The sequence below is a fragment of the Danio aesculapii genome, chromosome 21, assembly GCF_903798145.1.
Source record: "Danio aesculapii chromosome 21, fDanAes4.1, whole genome shotgun sequence".
Taxonomy (NCBI): Eukaryota; Metazoa; Chordata; class Actinopteri; order Cypriniformes; family Danionidae; genus Danio; species Danio aesculapii.
In genome coordinates, this window is record NC_079455.1 from 33,831,182 (window position 1) to 33,853,661 (window position 22,480).

Here is a 22,480-nt window from a genome sequence, read left to right on the forward strand (position 1 = left end):
AGACCTGCTGAAAACCATGCAAAATGGATGGATGTTAAAGATTAATGAGTTTGTTTAAATTATGGAGACCAACACAGGTGAGCATTAAACTAAAAACAACTAAAAGCATTGGACAAAATAAGGTCCCGATACCTTACCTACTGTACCTTTTTTGTCCAATCTCTTTTAGGTTACTCTGTACCTGAAATGGACCATACCTGCCATATTCTCAAAGGTGAGTGTGGCTGGGGCATTGCTCCTTGAGTCACACTCCTGGTATCTCACCCAGGTTTTATCTAGGTCCTCCATAAAGCCATTCTCATGGGAACTGCAAGGGTAGTGGAGAGCAGGAAAAAAGTTAAAAAGTTAATAAGTTGTTTTTGTTGGAAAGTACCGATAAATCCCACAAAGTTACCACAACCACAAGGACATACACACAAACACATATATGTTCCAGCACAGACAACAGAGCAGGGATGGGAGAGGGGAAGTACACAGAGATAGATGAATAAGTATCCAAATGGTGAGATTTTATACAACATGAAACTATACGAAAGCGTACAAAATGCTGCTTCGGCTGGGACAGACCTGAGAATAGCCAGGGACACATTCTGTTTCCAGGGGCTGTCCTTGCGCATGCCTATGCCAAAGCCCGAACGGAAAAACAGCTCTCCCGTGGTCACCAGGTCGCACTTCTGCGAGGCTTCAAACTCCAGCACCGCAGAGTCCCAGATGAAAGCATGCAGCTTGCTGTGGGGCAGGGGGAAGGGAGGAGGACGGGAAGGGTGGGGGGTTACGGTGCAACAGTACAGTGAGAAACAACACACTCGTGGCATCCACCCACAAACCAACCCACCCCACTTGTGCAACTTGTGTTACCAGAAATCTAGACTGCCACCTCATAGGCAAATGAAATCCAATGCCGGACGAGTGGAGCTTTGTCCCCCATTGGATTCCCTCAAAGACGTTTTTGTTGAAAACCTGAAAAAGGTGTTCTTTAGCTTATTGTTAATATTTGTTGTGTGTGGCACATAGCTGGGCCTCTCCTGTGCTGGGCTATGGGCCAGGGTCACAGGTTAGTGCAGTAAGTGCTGACACTGATTAATTTACCTGAGACCTGCGGGCCCAGGACCCTTGTGATCAAGTGACTGATTGACAGACCATAAGGTCAGACCTGCCAGTGTCTACCCATCAGGGACTCACTTGTCCCGAACGGCCTGGATGGCTTCAGCGGCGCTCTCGTAGTTGTGCTTCTCCATGTGGCGGTACATGGTGCTCAGCTCAACTTGTCGCCGGAAGTAAATATCCACCGAACTCTGCTTCACTGTGGCATAGATGAATTTGTCTGATGGGTTCCTCAGCTGAAAAAGCAAACTCATTTTATAAATCTTGAAAACCTTTTCTTTGGTGGTTCAGGTGCAAAGGGAAGCATACCCTTGGGTCGTTGATGCCGGTGATGCGCTCCTCAGGCCGGTCCAACACTAGGAAGGCAGCCAGGTTGGCAGTATAGGATGCTACTATAATCATAGCGAAGCCAGCCCACACCATTCCCAATATTCTTGCTGAAAAACTACGTGGGGCACCTGGACAACATGCAAGTAGTCAAACATATGTCAAATGTCAACTGATTTAATTTGAACATCAACAGAAACAAAGTTTGTCAACACCTTCTCCAATTCCAGAGTTCAACAAGACACCCCAAGAAAACCACATAGCTGAAGATAAGGTGAGGGCATCTTCTTCTTCTTCTTCGCTGTTTACTTTAAACCTTCCAAATGGGCTGAGAAAACCAGATGAAAAAAGTGCAAATAATCAAAAAAACATCCACTACAGTAAGTAGTCCTAAAACAAATGCTTTAGCATCCCAATGAAAAACCTATTCCTCTAGTCACATAGCATAGCATCTAGATTGCTAACAGCACTGAGAAATTGATAACAGCCATAGAAGCAAAGTGAAGAGACAGGGATGACAAGACAAAAAGTAAGAGAAAATAGGACAGGCTCACTGACAATGTAACATGTTTAACACTCTCATGTACTGTGGAGACATCCTGAAAGGTACTGTATGATCCCAATGAGTGAAACAAATCTAAATAGACAGAACAAACAATGTGCAAACATGGCACCCCATGAACACACATAGAAAAGCTAGCATCACTCTCAACCCAACGTCAAGTTGTACCTGAACCGGTCTAATAGGTAAAGCATCACCGCCACCACATGTACCGACAGACCCACCAGTAGCCACAAGGTGCTTTGGAAAGGCTGCATGAATGAGTCCAGTGTACTACGAGGAATTTCCTGAAACACACATGGCATGGTCACTTGTATATATTTAGCTAAATTCATTACCTCAGCACCTGCTTTGATAGATACTAGCAATGCTGATCTTTTTGGCAGTGCTGTGATGATAGAATGTGGTAGTTTGAGTGGTGAAATCATACCTTTTTCACAAGGATAGTGAGTCCCTGGTATTTAAAAGGCTTGGAAAATTCTATGTACTGGGCTCGTTCATTATTGATCGTTAAGGGAGCAACGATCATGTCAGCAAGGCCACCCAGGAGCTCACCCATCATGCCATTCCATTCCTTCTTGTTACTGTTATTTACCTATATCACAAAATGAAAATACAAAGTAATTAGGAATTTTTCATATGGTAATCATGTTGCTTATACTTCACACACTGTAAAATTATACCTACTCTTTCCTGCGTCCCAAATTTTCCATCTGCCACCAGGTGTACTTCATAGGTAAAGTTCATAGTTAAAGCCAACTTGATCAGAAGGTCAATGCAAAATCCGTAGCAACATTGGGGTACAATTGGGCGTCCTGTAACCAAACCAGAAAAAGTGAAATTTCATTCCATCTTGACAAAATTACAAGTGGAACACTCTATAGTTGGAAAGCCCATCACTCTCTCTCCACTCAACCCTATACTAAAATCATTCACTCGTTTACAGATTGTATGTTTCTCTTTTAGATGGCAGTGCTAGACACCACTGAGGTCTCATTAGTTCCATTTTAATTAATTTAGCTTTTGCTCTAGTCTTTATTTATTTATTTATTTTGCAAATGATAACTGAATAAAATATTAAAAAGCTTTGGGAATTCATTTTCAATTCATTTATGGTACTTGCCGAATTGAAGTACTGTACTGTAGCCACAACTCTTGTGGTCAGAATGGATGCATTTTCTTGTCTGTTATGAATTCTTGTTATCAACAGCCAGATTGGAGCATTAGCATCTAAAAGAAGTACAATCCTTCCATATTTACTTTCACACTTTACCTGTAGCTTATATAGGCGGCAACACAAGGCACACCCACAGCTGTCACTTTACGCAAAGCAGAATGCTACGATGGAAGCCCAAGCGACACGCACACAAACATAGTTTGCAAACATCCAGCACATGCATCCACGTATGGAATCAAGCAGAAATAGTCACACACTTACAACACACATACACACAAAATTGACTTTCACCCAACACACATGCCCACAGCCAGAGTCACGCTGGTCACTTGCTACATTCATACATATATAAATACCTGCTGCATATATATGTATGTATGTATCTCCAGACGGCGGATGTAGAAAAGCACAGTGACAATATAAACGTCCCTGATGTGTTACCTGGGATGGTCTCATTCGGTCCAGTGCAGATCACCTTTTTAATTAAGACTCCATTGGGTGTGTACTCTTCCTTGCAGGTCCCTTCCAGCGTAGTTGGCTTCACATACACAAAGGGTTCCTGATGAATGGTCACTATCTACAGTAGATGGAAAGGGTTTTGTTCAGCTTTGTGACGTTCGGGTAATTTCGTTAAACTGATTCATGACCCTAATTATTTAGATAAACAATAAGGAACAGTGCACCTTTAATCGAGTAGACATCTGGAATCCTCTCGGTCTCTCTGTTTCACCTCCAGGCCAAATGATCTTCCTTTGTTTGTTCATCACCACCTGATGAAGCAGATAATTATTGGAGGTAATTAACAGGCATAGCTAAAATCTTTGTTCAGTACTCTGAAAACATTTGCCTAGGTTCCAAAAGTGCCATTACACTGTTGGCTTCGATTGTAACAATACCTTTGTCGCCTTGAAAGTTTATTTCTTCTATATAATGTATTTTTGTATGGCTCACTGGAAGCAATGCAAAATTCAGTACCCATGTCGTGAAATTATAAATTAAACACCGCGAAAGAAAAGACTCATACTTGTGTTCCATTGTAAATGCCAACTTGAATCAGTCTGCTCTTCTGGTAGTTGAGGATGCTGTAATGAGCATACTTTCTGTCGCCGTCGTCATTGAACTCAACACGTCCTGTTAGGCCCTCTGGGTACTTGGAAGACATCAATACTCTGTGGAGCATAGTCAGTATTGACCTGTGAGTAACTTTTTTTCTATGTGATGCATCAAAAATTGCATAGATGAAATATCATGTGTTGTGACAGTGCTTTTAGATCACTGTGAACATCTGTCTGTGGTTGTCAAAACTATCAAAGAATGAGACGGATGCCCCCTCAAGCAAGCTGCTGAGTAAAATGATAACATCATACAAAATTAAATGCAACTGGTCAGCTGCATGCATGATCTTTGCTAGTACTGGCCTTTTAAAGAGTGGACCGGTCTTCCAGATGTTAGTATTGCCAACGCAACCCCTTGGAGGCTCTGTGATGTTTTCTTTCTCGAAGAGCTCTTGGATGGATTGGGCTACAACAGCAACAGCATCGCTGATGTGTGCCGACTCATTCTTCCCGTTGATTAGCTGGAGGCCAATCAGCCCTAGGTGTTGATGTTAGAAATGAAGCAGTCAGATGTTCACCCTTGGCATTTAGGAGCCCTTTCCAACACAAAAAAACCCATAGGGTCGCCCTTTGAGCCATCATGGGTAAGTGATTCTCAAATCAGACGTCAGATCATGTTTTGTCAAATTTTTCCCAACTGATAGCTTTAGCCAATCAGAGTCAGCATAGAAATCAAATGCTTTCGTTCTTCACAGGCATACAGCTTGATGCATTTTGCCCAAAATGCAGGCTTTGACCCCTGAGGTTGGATTTACTGAACTGAGCACACAATCGCCAGCTATTCCCAAACTGTGGTAAGTCTTTTCCAATTGGTGAAACACCAACTAACACACACACATATTGATGAAATATATCAGAATTCAGGTATACTTCATACATAAATCCAACTTCAGCTGAGCTTTTGTTGTTAGAGCAGGGTTTAAAGAAGTTTTACAGTGAAGACTCCACATAAAAGGATAAAACGTGAGCAAGTGTGTTGGGTACAACAACGACAATAGTGTGAAAAACAAAAAGTGCAACTTTGTGCAGTGCCTAGGACATAAAAGGCCATTTGTAGCTTACCAATACCACGTCAAAGGCAGGGTTGAAAAACACCCTTTTTAAATTCACGAAAACCAGACTATTAATATAATAAACATAATATAACAAAACCACACTCTTTGAATTAACGCACATACATTTTCAACCAAAAACTTCATGTTAATGTCTTAATTTAAATCTCAAGAGGTCAACATTGAGTTCACTGTTGTAATTAATCTTGTAAGTGAACCAGAGAATGCAACCATTACGGTGTAATCTAAAGTGACTCGTTTAAAACCTTTAAACACATAAAGTGCTTAAATGTTTAAACGGTTTATTCGTGTACACACACACACGCAAACACACATCCAAACACACACGCAACCATCCACTATTGGCTTCATCATTAAACCACCCTACTCAAGTTAGCTGAGACAAATGGCTTCTTTTCTTCCTCTGCTTCTGTCTCAGTTGTACTAAAGTAGGCGTACGTACCATCAGGGGCCTCGCTCAAAGCTTTACCGGACATCTCACGCTCCCCGACCAGCCAAACATAGCCTGAGCCTGTCATGTTGAGGAAGCGCGCTGTTTTGTACACGGCGGCTGCATCTTCCTCGCTAAAGGCAGACAGACAGGTTTACAACCGCTGACAGAAATATGAGAAGATGCACTGATGTATGAAATTGTTTTGTAAACCCATTGAGACTTTTTTTAGTGTCATTTATTTCAGAGCTGTCTAAGGCCTGTCCTGCTTAAAAAAGGCCAGCTGGTTTATTACTAGTACTACCAAAACTATTAAAAATAACCTTTACATTTTAAAAGTCTTGATTGGTAAGTTGGTTATTTCATAGGTTCGTATAAATTTAGCTAAAAAAATCTTGGAGTGATGAACTTGCATTGTAAGTTCAATAAATGGGGACAAGGTTTTGCATAAATTAAAATGTAATGCTCCGGATTTTATAAAAGATTAAATTTATTAAACCTTATGCATTACCTGATTATGTAGTTACATTAAGGGGGTTTATTAATCAGTTTACGAAAAAACAGCAGTTCATTCATACAGTAAATACAGTTAGCTCATGTTAGACAAGTTGCATTAAATAATATTAGCTAATGGATTACTAGCATCATCATTCATTCATTTTCTTTTCGGCTTAGTCCCTTTATTAATCTGGGGTCGCCACAGCGGAATGAACCGCCAACTTATCCAGCAAATGTTTTACACAGCGGATGCCCTTCCAGCTGCAACCCATCACTGGGAAACATCCATACACATTCATTCACACACATACACTAGGAACAATTTTATCTTACCCAATTTATCTATAGCGCATGTCTTTGGACTTGTGGGGGAAACTGGGGCACCCGGGGGAAACTCACACGAACATGGGGAGAACATGCAAACTCCATACAGAAACGCCAACTGACCCAGCTGAGGCTCGAATCAGTGACCTTCTTGCTGTTAGCCGATCATGCCTTAGCATCATAATATGTTTAATAAATGTTAATTAAGTTTATTTATTTGTTAGAAATAGAATCCTATTTGTACATATGGACCATTTTGTTTTGTTTCAATATTTGTTTTAGATAGTTAGTTCATGTTAGCCAAGTTGCATTAAATAATATTAGCTAATGGATTATCAGCGTCATAATAGGTTTAATAAATGTTAATTATTGATTTTTTTTTTTAATTTTTACCAATAGAATCTTATTTTTACATTAATATTTGTTTCAATATTTTATTTTTCAGTAGATACAGTTAGCTCATGTTAGGCAAGTTACATTAATATTAGCTAATGGATTATAAGCATCATAACATGTTAAATAATTGTTAATTAATAAGTTTATTTATTTGTTACAAATAGAACCTTATTTTTACATTTAATATTTGGACTGTTTTTATTTGTTTGAAAATTTGTTTTCATTCATACAGTAGATACAGTTAGCATTAATACGTTTAATAAAATATATATAATGAAATAATACAGTAATACGTTTAATAAAATGTTAAATAATCATTTTATTTATTTGTTACAAATAGAACCATTTTTTACATTAAAATATGGACTGTTTTGATTTGTTTAATTATTAGTTTTATTTTATTTCAGTGTTTTTATAAAAAATAATTCGATTTTAATAGTTTTGGTATACTATAATATGCTTGGCACAAAAATTGTGCGGTCAAACTCAATCCATAAGTGCTTTTATTATCTAGAGTATTCCTTTTAGAAGCTCACAAATCCAAAACACAATATACGCTGGTCTATTCAGCAGGGTAAAAAGAATAATTAATATGCGCATGACTCATCTCGATTCATTACTCTTTTGCAGGTAATTACAGAGTGAAGAGTGAACCGCAGAGATTTAGGCAGGCTGCTGATATGAAGAACCTAGCAGTAAACCTCTTACCTGGCAGAGAGAATGATCACTCTGGCCTCCAGCTCTTTGGCCTCCAGGAGCAGGGCAGTTAAGTTAGTCTCCTGGTTGAACTGAAGCACTTTCTCGGCCTGAGATTGGGGTACACAATCAGTCAAAGATGCTAGTAACTTTCATAACTGAACCATGCTGCCTCATTTAGCACTTGGTTTGGTTGGTTTGGATGTTTGTTTTTTCTTTTGTAGGACTGAAAAAAGGGGGGAAATTATAGAGTTCCAGGGAAACTGCTTCAAAATGAAAAAATAAAAGAATAAAAAAGCTTGAAAATCAAAAAAATTCGGCATTGTCGCATGCAAACTGAGGGTTATCAAGGCTTCAGAGAAGGACGTGCATGTTAGCGGTTTCGGGGAGTGAGACCGATGCAACCGGAAATTAAAAATAGGTGGAAAGGGGAGTGACAGGTGAGAGGACGTCATTTCCCCAAAGAAAAAAGAGTCGAGAAAAAAAGAGCAACGAGGGGATGCTGCAATAGGAAGTAGAATCTGAGAGAGTGTCCCAAACTTTCGGATCTCCACAAAGGAATGGGCTTGCTTTTTTTTTTTTTTTTTTTTTTAAATCTGAATCATGCATCATCCTTTATTAAAAAGGAAAAAATGGTAATGAAAGAAGCGGAGCGTTTTCAACTTTTTTTTTTTTTTTTAAACGGAAATAATAATCGTTCAAAATAAATCCATTCTTCACTTAAATCATAAAAAAAGGGAAAAGTAACGTCTCAACGTAAAAAGAAACACGTGCTACCAAGAGAAGGGCATTTCTGGGTTGGCCGGTGATTGGTTGGGCTGGTTCTAGTAGCTACGTTTAGAGATTTTGGAGGGCGGCGTGCATTGACCATGCAAATATACCTTAGGTCCTCTCTTGTTGTCATAGGACAGTTGGTCTTGGTTTTCATAGTTCCTTTTTTTATTCTGATGAGTAATGTGCACAGAGAAAATATGCAGACACAGAAGAATATTATAAACAGCTGAAAATGATGGGCAGTAAAGCAACCAACAAATTTTCACTTTTCTGCTCCAAATTTGAAGCCCTAACACTGGGACTTGCAAAAAACATCAAAGACTATCTAGCATATATGACTAGTAAAATGCTAACGTTACATGTTTAAAGGCTTAGTTCATCCCCAAATTTAAAATTTATTAGAAATAAAATCTGAGATTTTGTCCCTTCATTGAAAGTCATGCAGAGATCAAAAAGAAATTAGATGGATTAATCCAAGTCTTTTGAGGAGACCTGATCGCAAACCTCACTGGTTCTTGAGCTCATCAGCTCAATGGTGTCTTTTAATACCAAGAATGAACCACTAAATTCACATTAACTTCATAGATGTTTTGGGTGAACAGGTTTTTGAAGGAGATACATAAATATTTCAGATTTGATTAAAAAGTTTTAATCTGGGAACATCCTGTCACTCTCATGTCATTCTGAACCCGTAAGACATTGATTCATATTACAAACATAATTGAAGATGTTTAATGAAGTTGGAGAGCGATTTCTGTCCCTCCATTGAAAGTTAATTCAACCCAATTGTATTTCAAATTGTTTGTGAAAAATTCATGAACTAAGTGGTTTAAGTATTCAATTTTGGCTTTTATTCCCATGAAAACATTGACTAGTAAACATGAGCACATGTGCAACCATACATGCTTACAAACCTCATTGGTTCTTGTGGAAATTCATGTCACATCATACACAAAAACTAACCTGGGGTGCGTTTTCGAAAACCATCGATAGCCAACTAAGCTTGCAAGTTCCGTCATTACAAACATAGTTTGTTGATTTGGCATTTCCCAAATCTGTCGTTCCAACAAGCATTCACAAACTGCGTCGCAAACTTGTACGCTTGCAACTACACTTCTGGAGCTGTAGTTAGAAACATAGCTCCTGGCTGTGTTCTATTCCCAATTATCCCCCATATGCCCTATTCATTTAGAACATTTAAACTTGGAATTATTTTTTTAAAAAGCATTAAAGTCTTCACTCTTAGGTGTAATTTGCTTTCAAAGTATTTTTACAGTTCAAGATCTTCATGTTTACAATTGCGCACCCAATTGTGCACTTTGAAAACATTGATGTCATTTTGAACGCAGCCGTGGGCCATGATGAAAGCTATAGGTGACCTATTATTTAAAAGCGGAATTTGTTACGTCTCCAAAGCTTGTGAAAACAAAAAACATAGCATACGTTAATGCTTTTCATTTATAGTAGGTTATTTATTAAGTACTGTATATGACATGGGCCTGTTGTTTAGAACATTTCTGCAGTGGTTTGCATGTGTCAAACTGTAATAGTAGACTTTTCAAAAAATAAATAAACAATATCCTGCATAATAATAATAATATTAATCATAATAATTGATTTTATGATTTAGAATAGAATATGTAATGTTCTCAATAATGTTTGGAAAGGAAACATGGAAAATGAGTGCATGTTTTTACCAAAAGTAAAATTGATTTTTTTTTTTTTAAATGTGTGTGCCTGTAAAGCAACCTAAATTGCACAAATAAATTATGGGGTTCTTCTCTAAATAAGTTGTTACTCCACCCCATTTAGAGCATCATTATAGACATTTTACGTTATAACTAATGTGGTTCAAACGATGGATCTGCGACAGAGAAACTACGGGTTTTGGGAAACACTCGTCACTACATTGTTCTTTTCCCAAATGATGCATTGTACTGTGTTCAGCTGCGAGTTACATCGTTGTTTGGAAAACGCACCCCTGATTGGTTCTCACTCGTCAAGCAAGCATGACTGAGCTTCCAACTGTAAACCATAAACATTGTTTGCTGACAAGTGTTTACGTGACTTAAAAACCTAAATAAAAGGTGTTCAGAAGACTTGGACTAAACAGTTCATGTCATACAGATTTACTTTTTAATCTCTTTATGAACATTTTAAATTGTCGGGCCAATCAACTTTCAATGGAGGAACAGATAACTTGAATTTTGCTCTGAAAATGAACAAAAGTATGAGTTAAGAACAACATGAGGATTGAAAAATGATGACCGAATTAAAATTTTGGGGTAAACTAACCCTATAAGGAACCAAATGGTGTTTTTCAGTCAATCCAGACCAGTATACCTGCAGCAGTGTGTGAACGCCTACTGAATTATTAATGCTACATGACTTCAAATTCAATAAAGATGACAGACCACTGCGACTGGCTGCCAAGTAAACAAATCGCTCAATAATAATGCAGATTTTGCTGAGTGTGATTTGCGGGAGCACAAAAACAACCATTTTCTGTTGCACCATCTTGAGTTGCACTGTATTTTCGAGGGCAGGGGCCTCGGGGGAAACCCTGGCTCAAACGGTGCCATTTTGCAGTGTTATAAATAAACCTCCCTCACTCAGACACACAACACTGCCCTAATACTGCAATAGGCAAGACGCGCTCTCATGCGATTCTCATTTTGTGCTTCTGAAATTATGCGTGACCTATATGTGTGTCGTGGCATTTGCTCATTGCACCACCTCAAAGGAAATTAGGAAGGTGAATACATACTGGCCTTTCCTGAGCACCTCTTTAACCAAACTCAAGCGGCAGTCATGTACCCCGCTGTGCCTGCTCTGGAAGTAGCTCATTATAACCAACACTCTTGTAAACTGATAGTAGAAGGACTATATGAAAATGATCCTTGGCACACAGTGCATAAAAATAGAATTCGTCTCCGAACTGTATTAGAATATAATAGCAAGCAAAAAATAAATTGTAATGTAAGCACTCCGGTCTTATTTATATACAGTATCTACCACAAAGCCAGTCATAAGGATTAGTTTTTTTTCATTGAGGTTTATCAATCATCATCTGAAGCCTGAACAAATTTCCATTGATGTAATGTTAGTTTACATAGGAAAAGATTTGTTAGGTTATATTTTTTATTATGTTCTTAGCAATGCTTATTACTGGACAGAAATTAAGTTTCAAAACTTAATGGAAACATTCAAAATGTTTAGATGGAAGATGATCTTGGATAAAATCTTATATTTGTGGCATAAAAGAAAAATCTGTAATTTTGACCAATACAGTGTATTTTGGCTATTGCAAAATATATACTCGTGCATTTTACTTTAGTTTTGTGGTTCAGGGCACATATTACTCCACTTTAAAACCCAAAAAGTTTAGGTAACTCAAACTGTTTGAGGAAACCGATTGCAACAAACCATTTAAGTTTGAACTAATTCTAATGAGTACTGTGAACTTAATCCATTTGAGTACACTAAGCAATTTGACCACAGTAAAACCCAATAAATGAAGAGAACTCAAACCATTTGAGGAAACTGATTGCTACAAACCATTTGAGTAAAAAAAAATCTATATGAGTACTGTGAACTTACTGCCTTTAAGTTGAAGTAATGAGGTATTTAATGAACTCATTACCTTCAACACTGAGTTCAAAACTCCTTTCAAATGAGTGGAATTAACTTTCAGTAAATTCTGAGTTTACTACACTCATTTCATTTGATAAAGTTGACTGTTGGGTTTTACAGTACTGTGTATATGTGACCATAAAGCACATATAGATTATTTTCTGAAATTAATTTATACATCAACTGAAAATATAAATCAGCTTTCCATTGATATGATTTGTTAGGATATGACAATATTTGGTAGATACATACAACTATTTGTAAATGTAGAATCTAAGGGTTCCAAAAATCTAAAATCTTAATCTAAAAATTTAGTCTGAACATTGAGAAAACCACCTTTAAAGTTATCCAAATTAAGTACGTAGCATGGCACATTACTATTTAAAATGTATGTTTATCTATTAGGATATTTAACAAAATATCTTCATAGAACATTATCTTTTCTTCAAATTCGAATAATTTTTGGGATACATAAAAAGCAATATCTTTGACCCATACAATGTATGGATTTTACTGGTTTTGTGGTCACATATGTTATGGTCACATATATGCTTCATTTAATATATAAAATTATTAGCCCTCCTTTGATATTTTGTTTTCATTTTCAAATATTTCACAAATGATGTTTAACAGAGCAAGTAATTTTTCACTATAACTACCATAATATTTGTTTTCTTCTGGTGAACGTCTTATTTGTTTCATTTTGGTGAGAATAAAAGCAGTTTTTAATTTTTAAAACCATTTTAAGCTCAATATTTTTAGAATCCTTAAGCAATCTTATGAACAAACCTAATTACCCTAACTGGACAAGTTAACCTAATTAACCTAGTTAAGCCTTTAAATGTCACTTTAAGCTGAATACTGCTATCTTGAACAATATCTAGTAGAATAATATATACTGTCATCATGGCAAAGATAAAAGAAATTAGTTATTAGAAATTAATGATCAAAACTAATATCTTTAGAAATGTCATTTATCCAGAAAAAATTATTCAGGAGGGCTAACAATTATGACTTCAACTGTATATGTTCAGTACTGCTTTCATTTTCAAAAAGTATTAACTTTGCTAGTCATTTAAAGACAAATGGGAACAAAATTACCGAAAATATCATATAAGCAGGAGCTACAATTTTGTACATAAATTAAAAAACAGAAGCCAGATGTAAGATAAAAGTATACTCTGAGGAAAATGTGTACTTTTAGCTTGTTTCTGAGATCAAAGGTACACCTTTGTACCTGATCTAGCTTTAAAGGGTGCACATTACTATTATAGATAAAGGTGCCTCTTCCTCAGTGTTTTACCGTTATTTCAGATAATTTCTTCTGAAAGGGTAGGGAGCTTGAGGTTCTGAATTATAAAAAGAAGTCGCGCTTTAAATAACAAAATAGAGAGCCTGGAAGACAAGGACACAAAATGACTGCTGGGTTGAAGAAACTCTCATTCTGTGTTTTGGGAGGCAATTTAAAACTTCAGCTGCAAAGCATGAAAGGCCATATAAAGATGTTTTTTACTTTCAAAAGCGTAGATGTAATAAAGTGCAAATGTGTGTATTGCTTTAAAAATCTGAAATAATGTTCTCCTGGGAATGCTGGGTGGGCGTTTTAATGGTCTTATAAAAATGTTAAGATTCACTCCAGTTTGCATGGCTACTCTCAACCAGAACACACATGATCACAACAAACTAAAGCTGTTAGTATAACACAATGTTCAAAGAAATATTATTTTAATTTCACAAAAGCGTAATTACACTTAATTTCACACTGCTGTAAACAAGAATGATTTCATGCAGAATAACTATGACTCATTCTCATTAATGACTTGTCTTGCCTAGGTTTTCATCACATTTTGCAGCCGAGGAAATGTTATTTATTTAACATCATGCTTTCCATGAGCATAGAATCATATAAGAACAAAAGTGAGTAATGACAGTTGCATTGAAAAGGGAATGAGCTCCAATTCTAATAAAATAAAAGTGTATTTGTACACTAAGTATGTATTTGTTTTAACTCTATGGCAGAAATCGCCTATTTACACTTGCTTTAGAATGAGGTTATATACGAGTCTTGTTTTGCTGTCTGCATATACACAGAAAGCATATTAAATACATTTTACATGCAAATATATTGAATAATAAGTGATTATACCAATTTTTTTTGAAGTAAAGATTTCTTGCTGGCAAATGATTTGAAAGATAGTGGCAAAATATAGATTTAAAATGATTTTACAGCTGGACTTTGATCCTTAAATATTGTGTATTCTTTAAATCATAATAAAAATGTATGATAGTCGTATTTTTGCTGTTTGTCTTTGATCCATTAATTAATTGTATATGGAATTTGAATATATAGTCAGATATGTTTACCACTTTTGCTTAGTGTTTTCTTTTTTGTCCTGTAGGACACCTTTTAAGCTATGACGATGAGAAAAACATGCATCAAACCCCTGATAATAATACAAAAAGAGCAAGAAATTAAAATACAGCAGTTGTGTAACAGTCTTCCAGCATCGAAACAGTCTCTGTGGGTAAGTAGCTCAATTCGCACTCTACCTAAATAGTTTCACTGTTAATAATCTCTCGCAGCAATGAGGGCAACAATAATTACCACAGTGCCAGGCAGGGGGGATGTGGGATGGTGATTTAGTTTTCATCCCCAAGGAAACCGAGCAAGAACATAATTCCCATAATGCACCACTGTAGATTGGAAACAATCACAGCTTTAAACCACTTCGCAAGACACTGACAATAGACTCCCTAATTGCAAGAATTACATATACAGTGCTTTACACTAAAATGGGACTCTTGGTAAATATGAACAAAGAAAGCTGTCTTTGTTGTTTAAACTTTTGATCTTCTGCTAAAAATATGAACAATAGATCAGATGAAGCTTAAAGTTAAAAATTAAACTGATATTTTTAATTAACCAACCACCTAAGACATTCATCCATCTTCAGAACACAAATTATGATATTTTAAGTGAAATCGGAGAGCTCCCTCATCCTCCATAGACAGCAACGGTCCCAACTCATCCAGGAAAATACCAAAAATCATCCTCAGACCAGATCTATATGCCTTCAGTGGTTTAATCAGAATATCATCAAGCTACAATAATAATTCTGTGTGCAAATAAAACAAAAATAATGACTTTATCCAACTGTTTTTTTTGCTCATCGATGTATTACCTCAGATGCGCCTGTGCTTTGTTTTGAACAAAAGGTTGCGCATCTGCGGGGATGAATGCTAGCAATATACTGACACTGAGGAGAAGAAACTGTTAAATGAAGCAATTTTTGTTTTATGTGCACACACAACTATTCTCGTAACTTGATAACATTCCGACTGAACCACTGAAGAGTCATATGACCCGTTTTGAGGATGTATTTTGGTATTTTCTGAACTTTCTGAATGAGTCAAATCCTTGCAGTCTAAGGAGGATGAGAGAGCACTCAAATTTGACCTAAAATATCTAGATTTTGTGTTGCAAAGGTGAACGAAGGGGTTTGAAATGGCACGAGGGTGAGTAATTAATGACAGAATTTTCATTTTTGTGTGAACTAACACTTTAAGGTGGTTTTGGATGAGAGAAGAGGCTTTTCATGAAACCCTTTTTCAAAAATGTGTGGTGATATACTGTAGGTGAAGTATAATTTTTGAAGTATTTCTGACTCAAAGACACAATTAACTTCTGCATTTCTTAGCTGTGATTCTTAGAGCTTTCTTGGCTACTGAAATCATCCTCCTAACATTATGTTCGGTGAAAATAGACACAAATCCTTTTCCAGTCTGATTCATAACACTTCCGGTTGACTGGAATTTTATATAATAATATAGCCATTTTACATGCTCAACATCTTTTTGTTGCAAATCACAGCTCTTTTCTTTGGCCTTTAAGCATTGTGTTAAAGGCAGTGCTTAATTTGTAAAATTATTCCTGGAACAAAACCAGGAAATAAAAGTTACTGTGATCGACGTCCACCACACAATTTCAGTTTTCCCGGGACATATCATTAAATGGTGATAGCGCAAAAAACAGCATCAAATTTCTGAATGGTCTTTAATTGTTTTGTGCCATATAACATTATGGGTCAATCATGGGTAAAAACAAACAAACATGTAGCTACAAACATAAATCTTATGAAACATCACTATTCGATTTAGTAACACCACTGACATTCAGTTCACTTCCAAGTAAAAAAAAAATTATTAAATAACTCACTCTGTCTAATCTTTAAGAAGAGCCCACATCCCTTCAGACTTGACTCGATTTGCTTCTGTCTCCTGCTATTCTGATCCAGGGATGCAGTTCCATTTTCTCAAGATCTCTTTTGATCAGGCTCATTATCAGATTTACTTGTGGTTTTAAATTTTTTTTAAATATGCTCGACTGCCGCGTTGTCATTTTGAAAATACAAATATATTGTTTAAGTAGGCCACTTTGCCATTATTTATTTTCGCTGCTCACTGTGCACGAAACAATCACCAACAAATGAGAGTGACTGTAAATGTAAGAAAGCTGATTGGTTGAAAATATTGTTGAGGGCCAATAGTTAAATGTGACTTTTGCTTTATTTGCGCATGGTTACTAACTTCATGTGTGTGCACGCGCACACAATCCACACAGCCTTCCCTTGCATCCATTCACATTCTCTCACACACACACACACACAGGTATTCACGATGCACAAGTTAATGCCGGATCAATTAAAATAAATGCCGTAATGCAAAACACCGGCTCAAATTAAGCACTGCTTAAAGGGATAGTTCACCCAAAAATTCTGTCATTGTTTACTCACCCTTTACTTGTTTAAAACCTTTAGAAACCAGAGTTTCTTTCTTCTGTTAAACACAAAAGAAGATATTTTGAACAATACTCAAAAACTGTAACCATTGACTTCCATGGTGGTTTTTCTTACATTAAATTTGTACATTGTATTTCCACATGGCATTTGTCAGTGGTTACAGGTTTTCAGCTTTTTTCACAATATCTTATTTTGTGTTCAACAGAATAAAGAAACTCCGAAGGGTTTGGAACTACATGAGGGTTAGTTTATTTTAATTTTTAGATGACAGTGTTTGGCCTTTGTGTTTCATCATATTTATAACCCAGAAACTCATGATTGAACAATTTCCTGTTTCTAGTCACCGGAGTGTACTAACAAAAATATATAATGTCAATGGGAATTTTCTTCAAAAATGTTGTGATTCTTGAAATAAGCACATTTTGCAATGTTCTTGTAATCTTACCAATATTATCTTACTTAAAAAGCCTAACATTAATTGCAATTAAATACATAATCAGTGCTTGAGCAACACTTGGGGTCTGTCGAGAGGCATGGCAACCTGCCTGATTTTTGTCAAAAGGGGAAGGTGGTACAAAATTTATGGAGGTGGCTACCTTGTTATTGTCTATCCAAGAAAAACCCTGGGGTCCTAATAATTGTGGCGTGTATATTTTAACAAACATATTCATTTTTGTTGCAATTATTGTTTTCTGACTGATAATTTATGTTAATATCTTGAACAAAAGATTTATCATTAATCTTTCCCTGCTCATATTTACCCATTGTGGCAATATTAGAGATGTTTAGGCACTGTATAGCTCAAAACTACAAATAATACCAGATTATGTGCTGTGTAAGTGTGTTGAAACAGTCTTGATGCTTTGCAATGTCCCAGGTTAAGGTTTTCATTTTGCTCCTGTTGTGGATAGACACAGGAGTTTTTGACTATGGTCGAAAGCAACATGAAATGAGCAAATAACGCACATTAGGTCGAATCAGACCACATCGGACATGGCTGACGCCTTTGGTTTTAGAATGTTAGCAAACATTTACAACATGGCATGATAGATGTGATCACATGACAAAAAAGTAAAACAGTTACGTACATAGAAGACCTTTGCGATTGATACACACACACACACACACACACACGCCTGCATACAAGCACAGAGACATGGAACCGGGAATTTCTTACCTTGGTTTCTCTCTCCTCCAGAAGTGTTTCTAGTCGTTTCTGCGCTGCTCTGCCTTCGTGGTCGTCGCTGACTATTAGGATGATATGATTCCAGCGAAACTCCCGCATCATGTCGAACCACACATGTGCCTGGTGGGAATATGGTGGCACTGTGCGCAGGAACGAGAGGTGAATGCTCTGAAAGAAAGGTTGAGAGAAAAGAAGGTAGAAGATTAGATAAAATTGCAGTCTTTTTATTTTAGTTCCACCTTTTTTTTTTTTCCTCTATCCCCTTTTTCTTGCACCCAAATAGGCTATATTTTTTAATTACACCTTTTTATTACTTAAGATAAATTTGCAGTCTTTTTATTTTAGTTAAGTAATAAGAAGGTGTAATTAAAAATGTTGAGTTTTCAGGTTTTCTATTTTTAGATTTAATTTATGAATCATTTTAGGTGTTGGAAGAAGGGGATAGAAGGAAAGAAGAAAGGTGGGAGATGGGAGAAAATTGCTTTTTTTATGTAGTTAAATTTTAAAAATGTGTAATTAAAAACATGGACTTTTTAGGTGCAGGAAGAAGGGGAAAGAGAAAAAAGAAGAAAGATGGGAGATGTTTTGAAATTGTGGGACTAGTTAAAAAAATACAATTCTTAAGTGAAAATACAAATGTGCAATAAAATGATTGGCTTTTTTAGGTTTTATTAAATTATTATTCATTTTAGGTGTTGGAAGAAGGGGATAGAGAATTTAAGAATAAAGGTGGAAGATGTTTTGTGGGACTTAGTTAAAAAAATGAAAGTCTTTTGTAAGTAAAACAACACAAATTAACAATGAAAATTGTTGGCGTTTTAAGGTTTTATTAATTTATTAATCGTTTCAGGTGCAGGAAGAATGGGATACAGAAAAAGAAGAAAGGTGAGTTGTTTTAAAAATTTGTGGGACTGAGTTAAAAAAAATTACAGTCTGAAGTTAAAACTAAAAAATTGTGCAGTAAAAATTATTGGTGTTTTATTAATTTAATAATCATTTTTGGTGTTGGAAGAATGAGATGGAGCAAAAGAATAAACGTGGTACATATTTTCAAATTGTTGGACATAGTTAAAAAATAATGCTCTTTTTAAATGAAACAACAAAAATTTACTTTTTTAGGATTTATTAATTCAATAATCATTTTAGGTGTTGGAAGAAGGGGATAGAGGAAAAGAAGAAAGGTGGGAGATGTTTTAAAATTGTGGGATGAGTTAAAAAAATGAGAGTCTTTTAAGTAAAACAACAAAAATGTACACTAAACATTGTTGGCGATTTAAGGTTTTATTAATTATTCATTTTAGGTGTTGGAAAAAGAGGATACAAATAAAAGAAGAAAGGTGGGATATGTTTTAAAGTTAGTGGGGCTGACTAAAAATAGTTAATAGTTAAATAATGAGAGTCTTTTTAATTAAAACAACAAAAATGTGTAATAAATATTATTGTTTTTTTAAAGATTTATTAATTCATTAATCATTTTAGGTGCTGGAAGAAGGGGATAGAGGACAAGAAAAAAGATGGGAGATGTTTTAAAATGTGTGGGACTGAGTTAAAAATAGTACAGTCTTTTTAAGTTATAACTACAAAATTGTGCAATAAAAATGAATGCTGTTTCATTAATTTATTAATAATTTTAGGTATTGGAAGAAGGGGATAGAGGAAAAGAAGAAAGATGGGAGATGTTTTCAAATTGTGGGATGAGTTAAATAATAAAAGTCTTTTGTTCGTAAAACAACAAAATTGTACAATAAAAATAGTTGGCATTTAGGTTTTATTAATTTATTAATAGTTTTAGGTGTTGGAAAAAGGGTTGAGCGAACAGAAGAAAAGTAGCAGATTAGAAAAAAACGCTCTATTTTAGTTAAATAATAAAAATGTGTAATTAAAAATGTTGACTTTTTAGGTGCAGGAAGAATGGGATAGAGAAAAAAGAAAGGTGGGGAGATGTTTTATAACTCATATACAGTATAACTTATAGATTTAAAAAAAATAATCATTTTAGGGGCTAGAAGAAGGAGATAGAGAAGAAAGGTGTGTATTTTTATGTTTTATTGTTTTATTAATCATTTTGGGTACTAGAAGGAGAAAAAGAAGAAAAGTCAGAGACAAGCTTAAGTATCAGCCAGTTAATTAAGTAAAACAACAGAAAATGCAATAAAATTATTGTCTTTTAGGTTTTATTAATTATTAAACATTTTAGATGGTGTAAAAAGGGGATGGAGGAATATAATGAAGGTGGGAGATGTTTTAAAATTGTGAGACTTATAAATGAAAAGAATAATGAAAGTCTTTGTTAGCAAAACAACAAAATTGTACAATAACAATTATTGCCATTTTTAGGTTTTATTAATTTATTAATCATTTTAGGTGTCGGATGACGGGTTGAGCGAACAGAGAAAGGTTGGAGATTAGAATAAATACAGTCTTTTTTTAAATTAAGTAAAAAAATGTTTGATTAAAAAAATTGACTTTTTAAGTGCAGGAAGATGAGGATTTTAAGAGAAACAACAAATGTATATATGCATACAAATGTATCATTTAGATGCTGCAAGAATGGGATAGAGGAAAAGAAGAAAGGTGGGAGATGTTTTAAAATTTGTGGCACTGAGTTTAAAAATGACATTTTTTTTTTTTTTTAAGTAAGATGATAAAAATGTGTAATAAAAACTATTGGGGAATTTTATGTTTTATTATTTAATTAATATTTTGGGGTACTGAAATGGGATAGAGAAAAAGACGAAAGGTTAGAGACAAGTTTAAGTATGCCAGCCTTTTAATTATAGATAAAAGAGCAGTGTTTCTTTATTCACAGGCCATTTTTACTTTTTTATGTATTCAACTTAAAAAGTAATGAAAGAAGGGTAGAGAGGAAAAAAGACTTGGAGAAAAAAGATTGCAGTGTTTTATTTTAGTGCAAATAATACAAAAGTGTAATAAATACACAGGCTTTTTCATTTTTAAATGACTTTTTGTTATTTAATTCATCATTTTAGCTACTGGAAGATGGGTAGAGAGAAAAAGACGAAAGGTGTGAGACATTACATTTTTAGGATAGTAAAAATGTTTTAGGCTTTTTAAAAATTTGTTATAAACAGTTTTGGCTGCTTTTAGTATTGGCTACTTTAAATATCTAAATATTTTAATGTTTCATATTTATAAAACTACCGTACATTATAAAAATACAACATTTTTATAAATTAATATATCTATTTCAGTACTTGCTGAGTCACTTGTTTTCATTACTGAATAAACATTTTGAATGAGTAAAAAGCAACATTTTATTTTGTAATTTCTCTTCACTGAAATAGTCACTTAAAACCCTAACAATTAGTACATAGAATAATCAAGCTGTACTTTGTCAGAATTTATCTTAGCAGACACGTTAAGCTAAATATAATAATTATAGTTCTCTGTCATTACAGCTCACCTTGTCTGAGTAAATGGACATCCTGGTGGTGAGCCCCACAACGGGGATGCGGTAGAAACCAGCGGTGTAGGAGACCGGAGTAGGTGTCAGATGATCATTAGACTGGGGTGGATGGCTCACCAGGATGGCGTACACCTGTGGAAAATAATCACAATACTCTGCTTTAAATAGCAGGGCTGGGTCACAGCGGAGTGACAGGTATGACTCATGCGTTTGAGCTCATCCTCTGACTAAATCACTTCACAGTCAAACAGATTGATTGATGATGATGAAGGGTGTGTGGTTGTTAATTGATGGACGGATGGAGGAACGGACAGATAGATCATGGATGGAGCGATGAATGGATGAACAGTTGAGTGCATGAATGGACAAATATATGAAAGGATGGAGGAATTGATAGATAGATATATGGATAGATTGAATGGATGGATGGAATGATGGATGGATAAAATACTACTAGAACTGTTTATGTGATATCTATCTATCTATCTATCTATCTATCTATCTATCTATCTATCTATCTATCTATCTATCTATCTATCTATCTATCTCTTTTTCTCTATCTATCTAAAGCCCTAATTTTTGGAACCCCTCTCCTTAATGATTGGAAAGATGAATAGACAGGTAGAAAGTGTGTATAGAAGGATAGATGGATGGATGGAGGGATGGAAGGAGAAATAGATGGATGGTTAGATGGAAAGATGGATGGAAGAAAGGAAAGGTGGATGGATGGATGGTTGGATGAACGGAAGGAAGGAGAGACAGATGAATGGAAGGAAGGAAAGACAGATTGATAGTTTGAAAGGAAGGAGAGACGAATGGTTGGATGGAGCTATGAATGATAGAAGAATGAATGGATGGATAGATTGATTGAAGGACAGACAGACAGCTGTATTGATGAATAGATAGATAGATAGATAGATAGATAGATAGATAGATAGATAGATAGATAGATAGAATAC

The 22,480-nt window shown here is 35.5% G+C and overlaps 1 protein-coding gene across 7 annotated transcripts in view; it reads right to left on the reverse strand.

Moving 5' to 3' along the window:
* grin1a (glutamate receptor, ionotropic, N-methyl D-aspartate 1a) overlaps positions 1–22,480 on the reverse strand; it is a 36,579-nt gene that overhangs the window by 8,583 nt on the left and 5,516 nt on the right. For 5 of the 7 annotated variants that reach the window (XM_056445918.1, XM_056445917.1, XM_056445922.1 and 2 more), the window contains exons 2-18: positions 21,519–21,653; positions 18,086–18,262; positions 8,584–8,646; positions 7,715–7,812; positions 5,801–5,922; positions 4,589–4,763; positions 4,195–4,339; positions 3,854–3,940; positions 3,612–3,747; positions 2,681–2,808; positions 2,424–2,588; positions 2,162–2,280; positions 1,647–1,759; positions 1,414–1,562; positions 1,183–1,340; positions 568–729; positions 198–307 (exon numbers count right to left, since the gene is read on the reverse strand). In XM_056445918.1, coding sequence (XP_056301893.1) covers positions 198–307; positions 568–729; positions 1,183–1,340; positions 1,414–1,562; positions 1,647–1,759; positions 2,162–2,280; positions 2,424–2,588; positions 2,681–2,808; positions 3,612–3,747; positions 3,854–3,940; positions 4,195–4,339; positions 4,589–4,763; positions 5,801–5,922; positions 7,715–7,812; positions 8,584–8,646; positions 18,086–18,262; positions 21,519–21,653 — 2,242 coding nt within the window. The remainder of the gene's footprint in view (positions 1–197; positions 308–567; positions 730–1,182; positions 1,341–1,413; positions 1,563–1,646; positions 1,760–2,161; positions 2,281–2,423; positions 2,589–2,680; positions 2,809–3,611; positions 3,748–3,853; positions 3,941–4,194; positions 4,340–4,588; positions 4,764–5,800; positions 5,923–7,714; positions 7,813–8,583; positions 8,647–18,085; positions 18,263–21,518; positions 21,654–22,480) is intronic. The other 2 variants (XM_056445919.1, XM_056445924.1) reach the window with 1 other exon arrangement.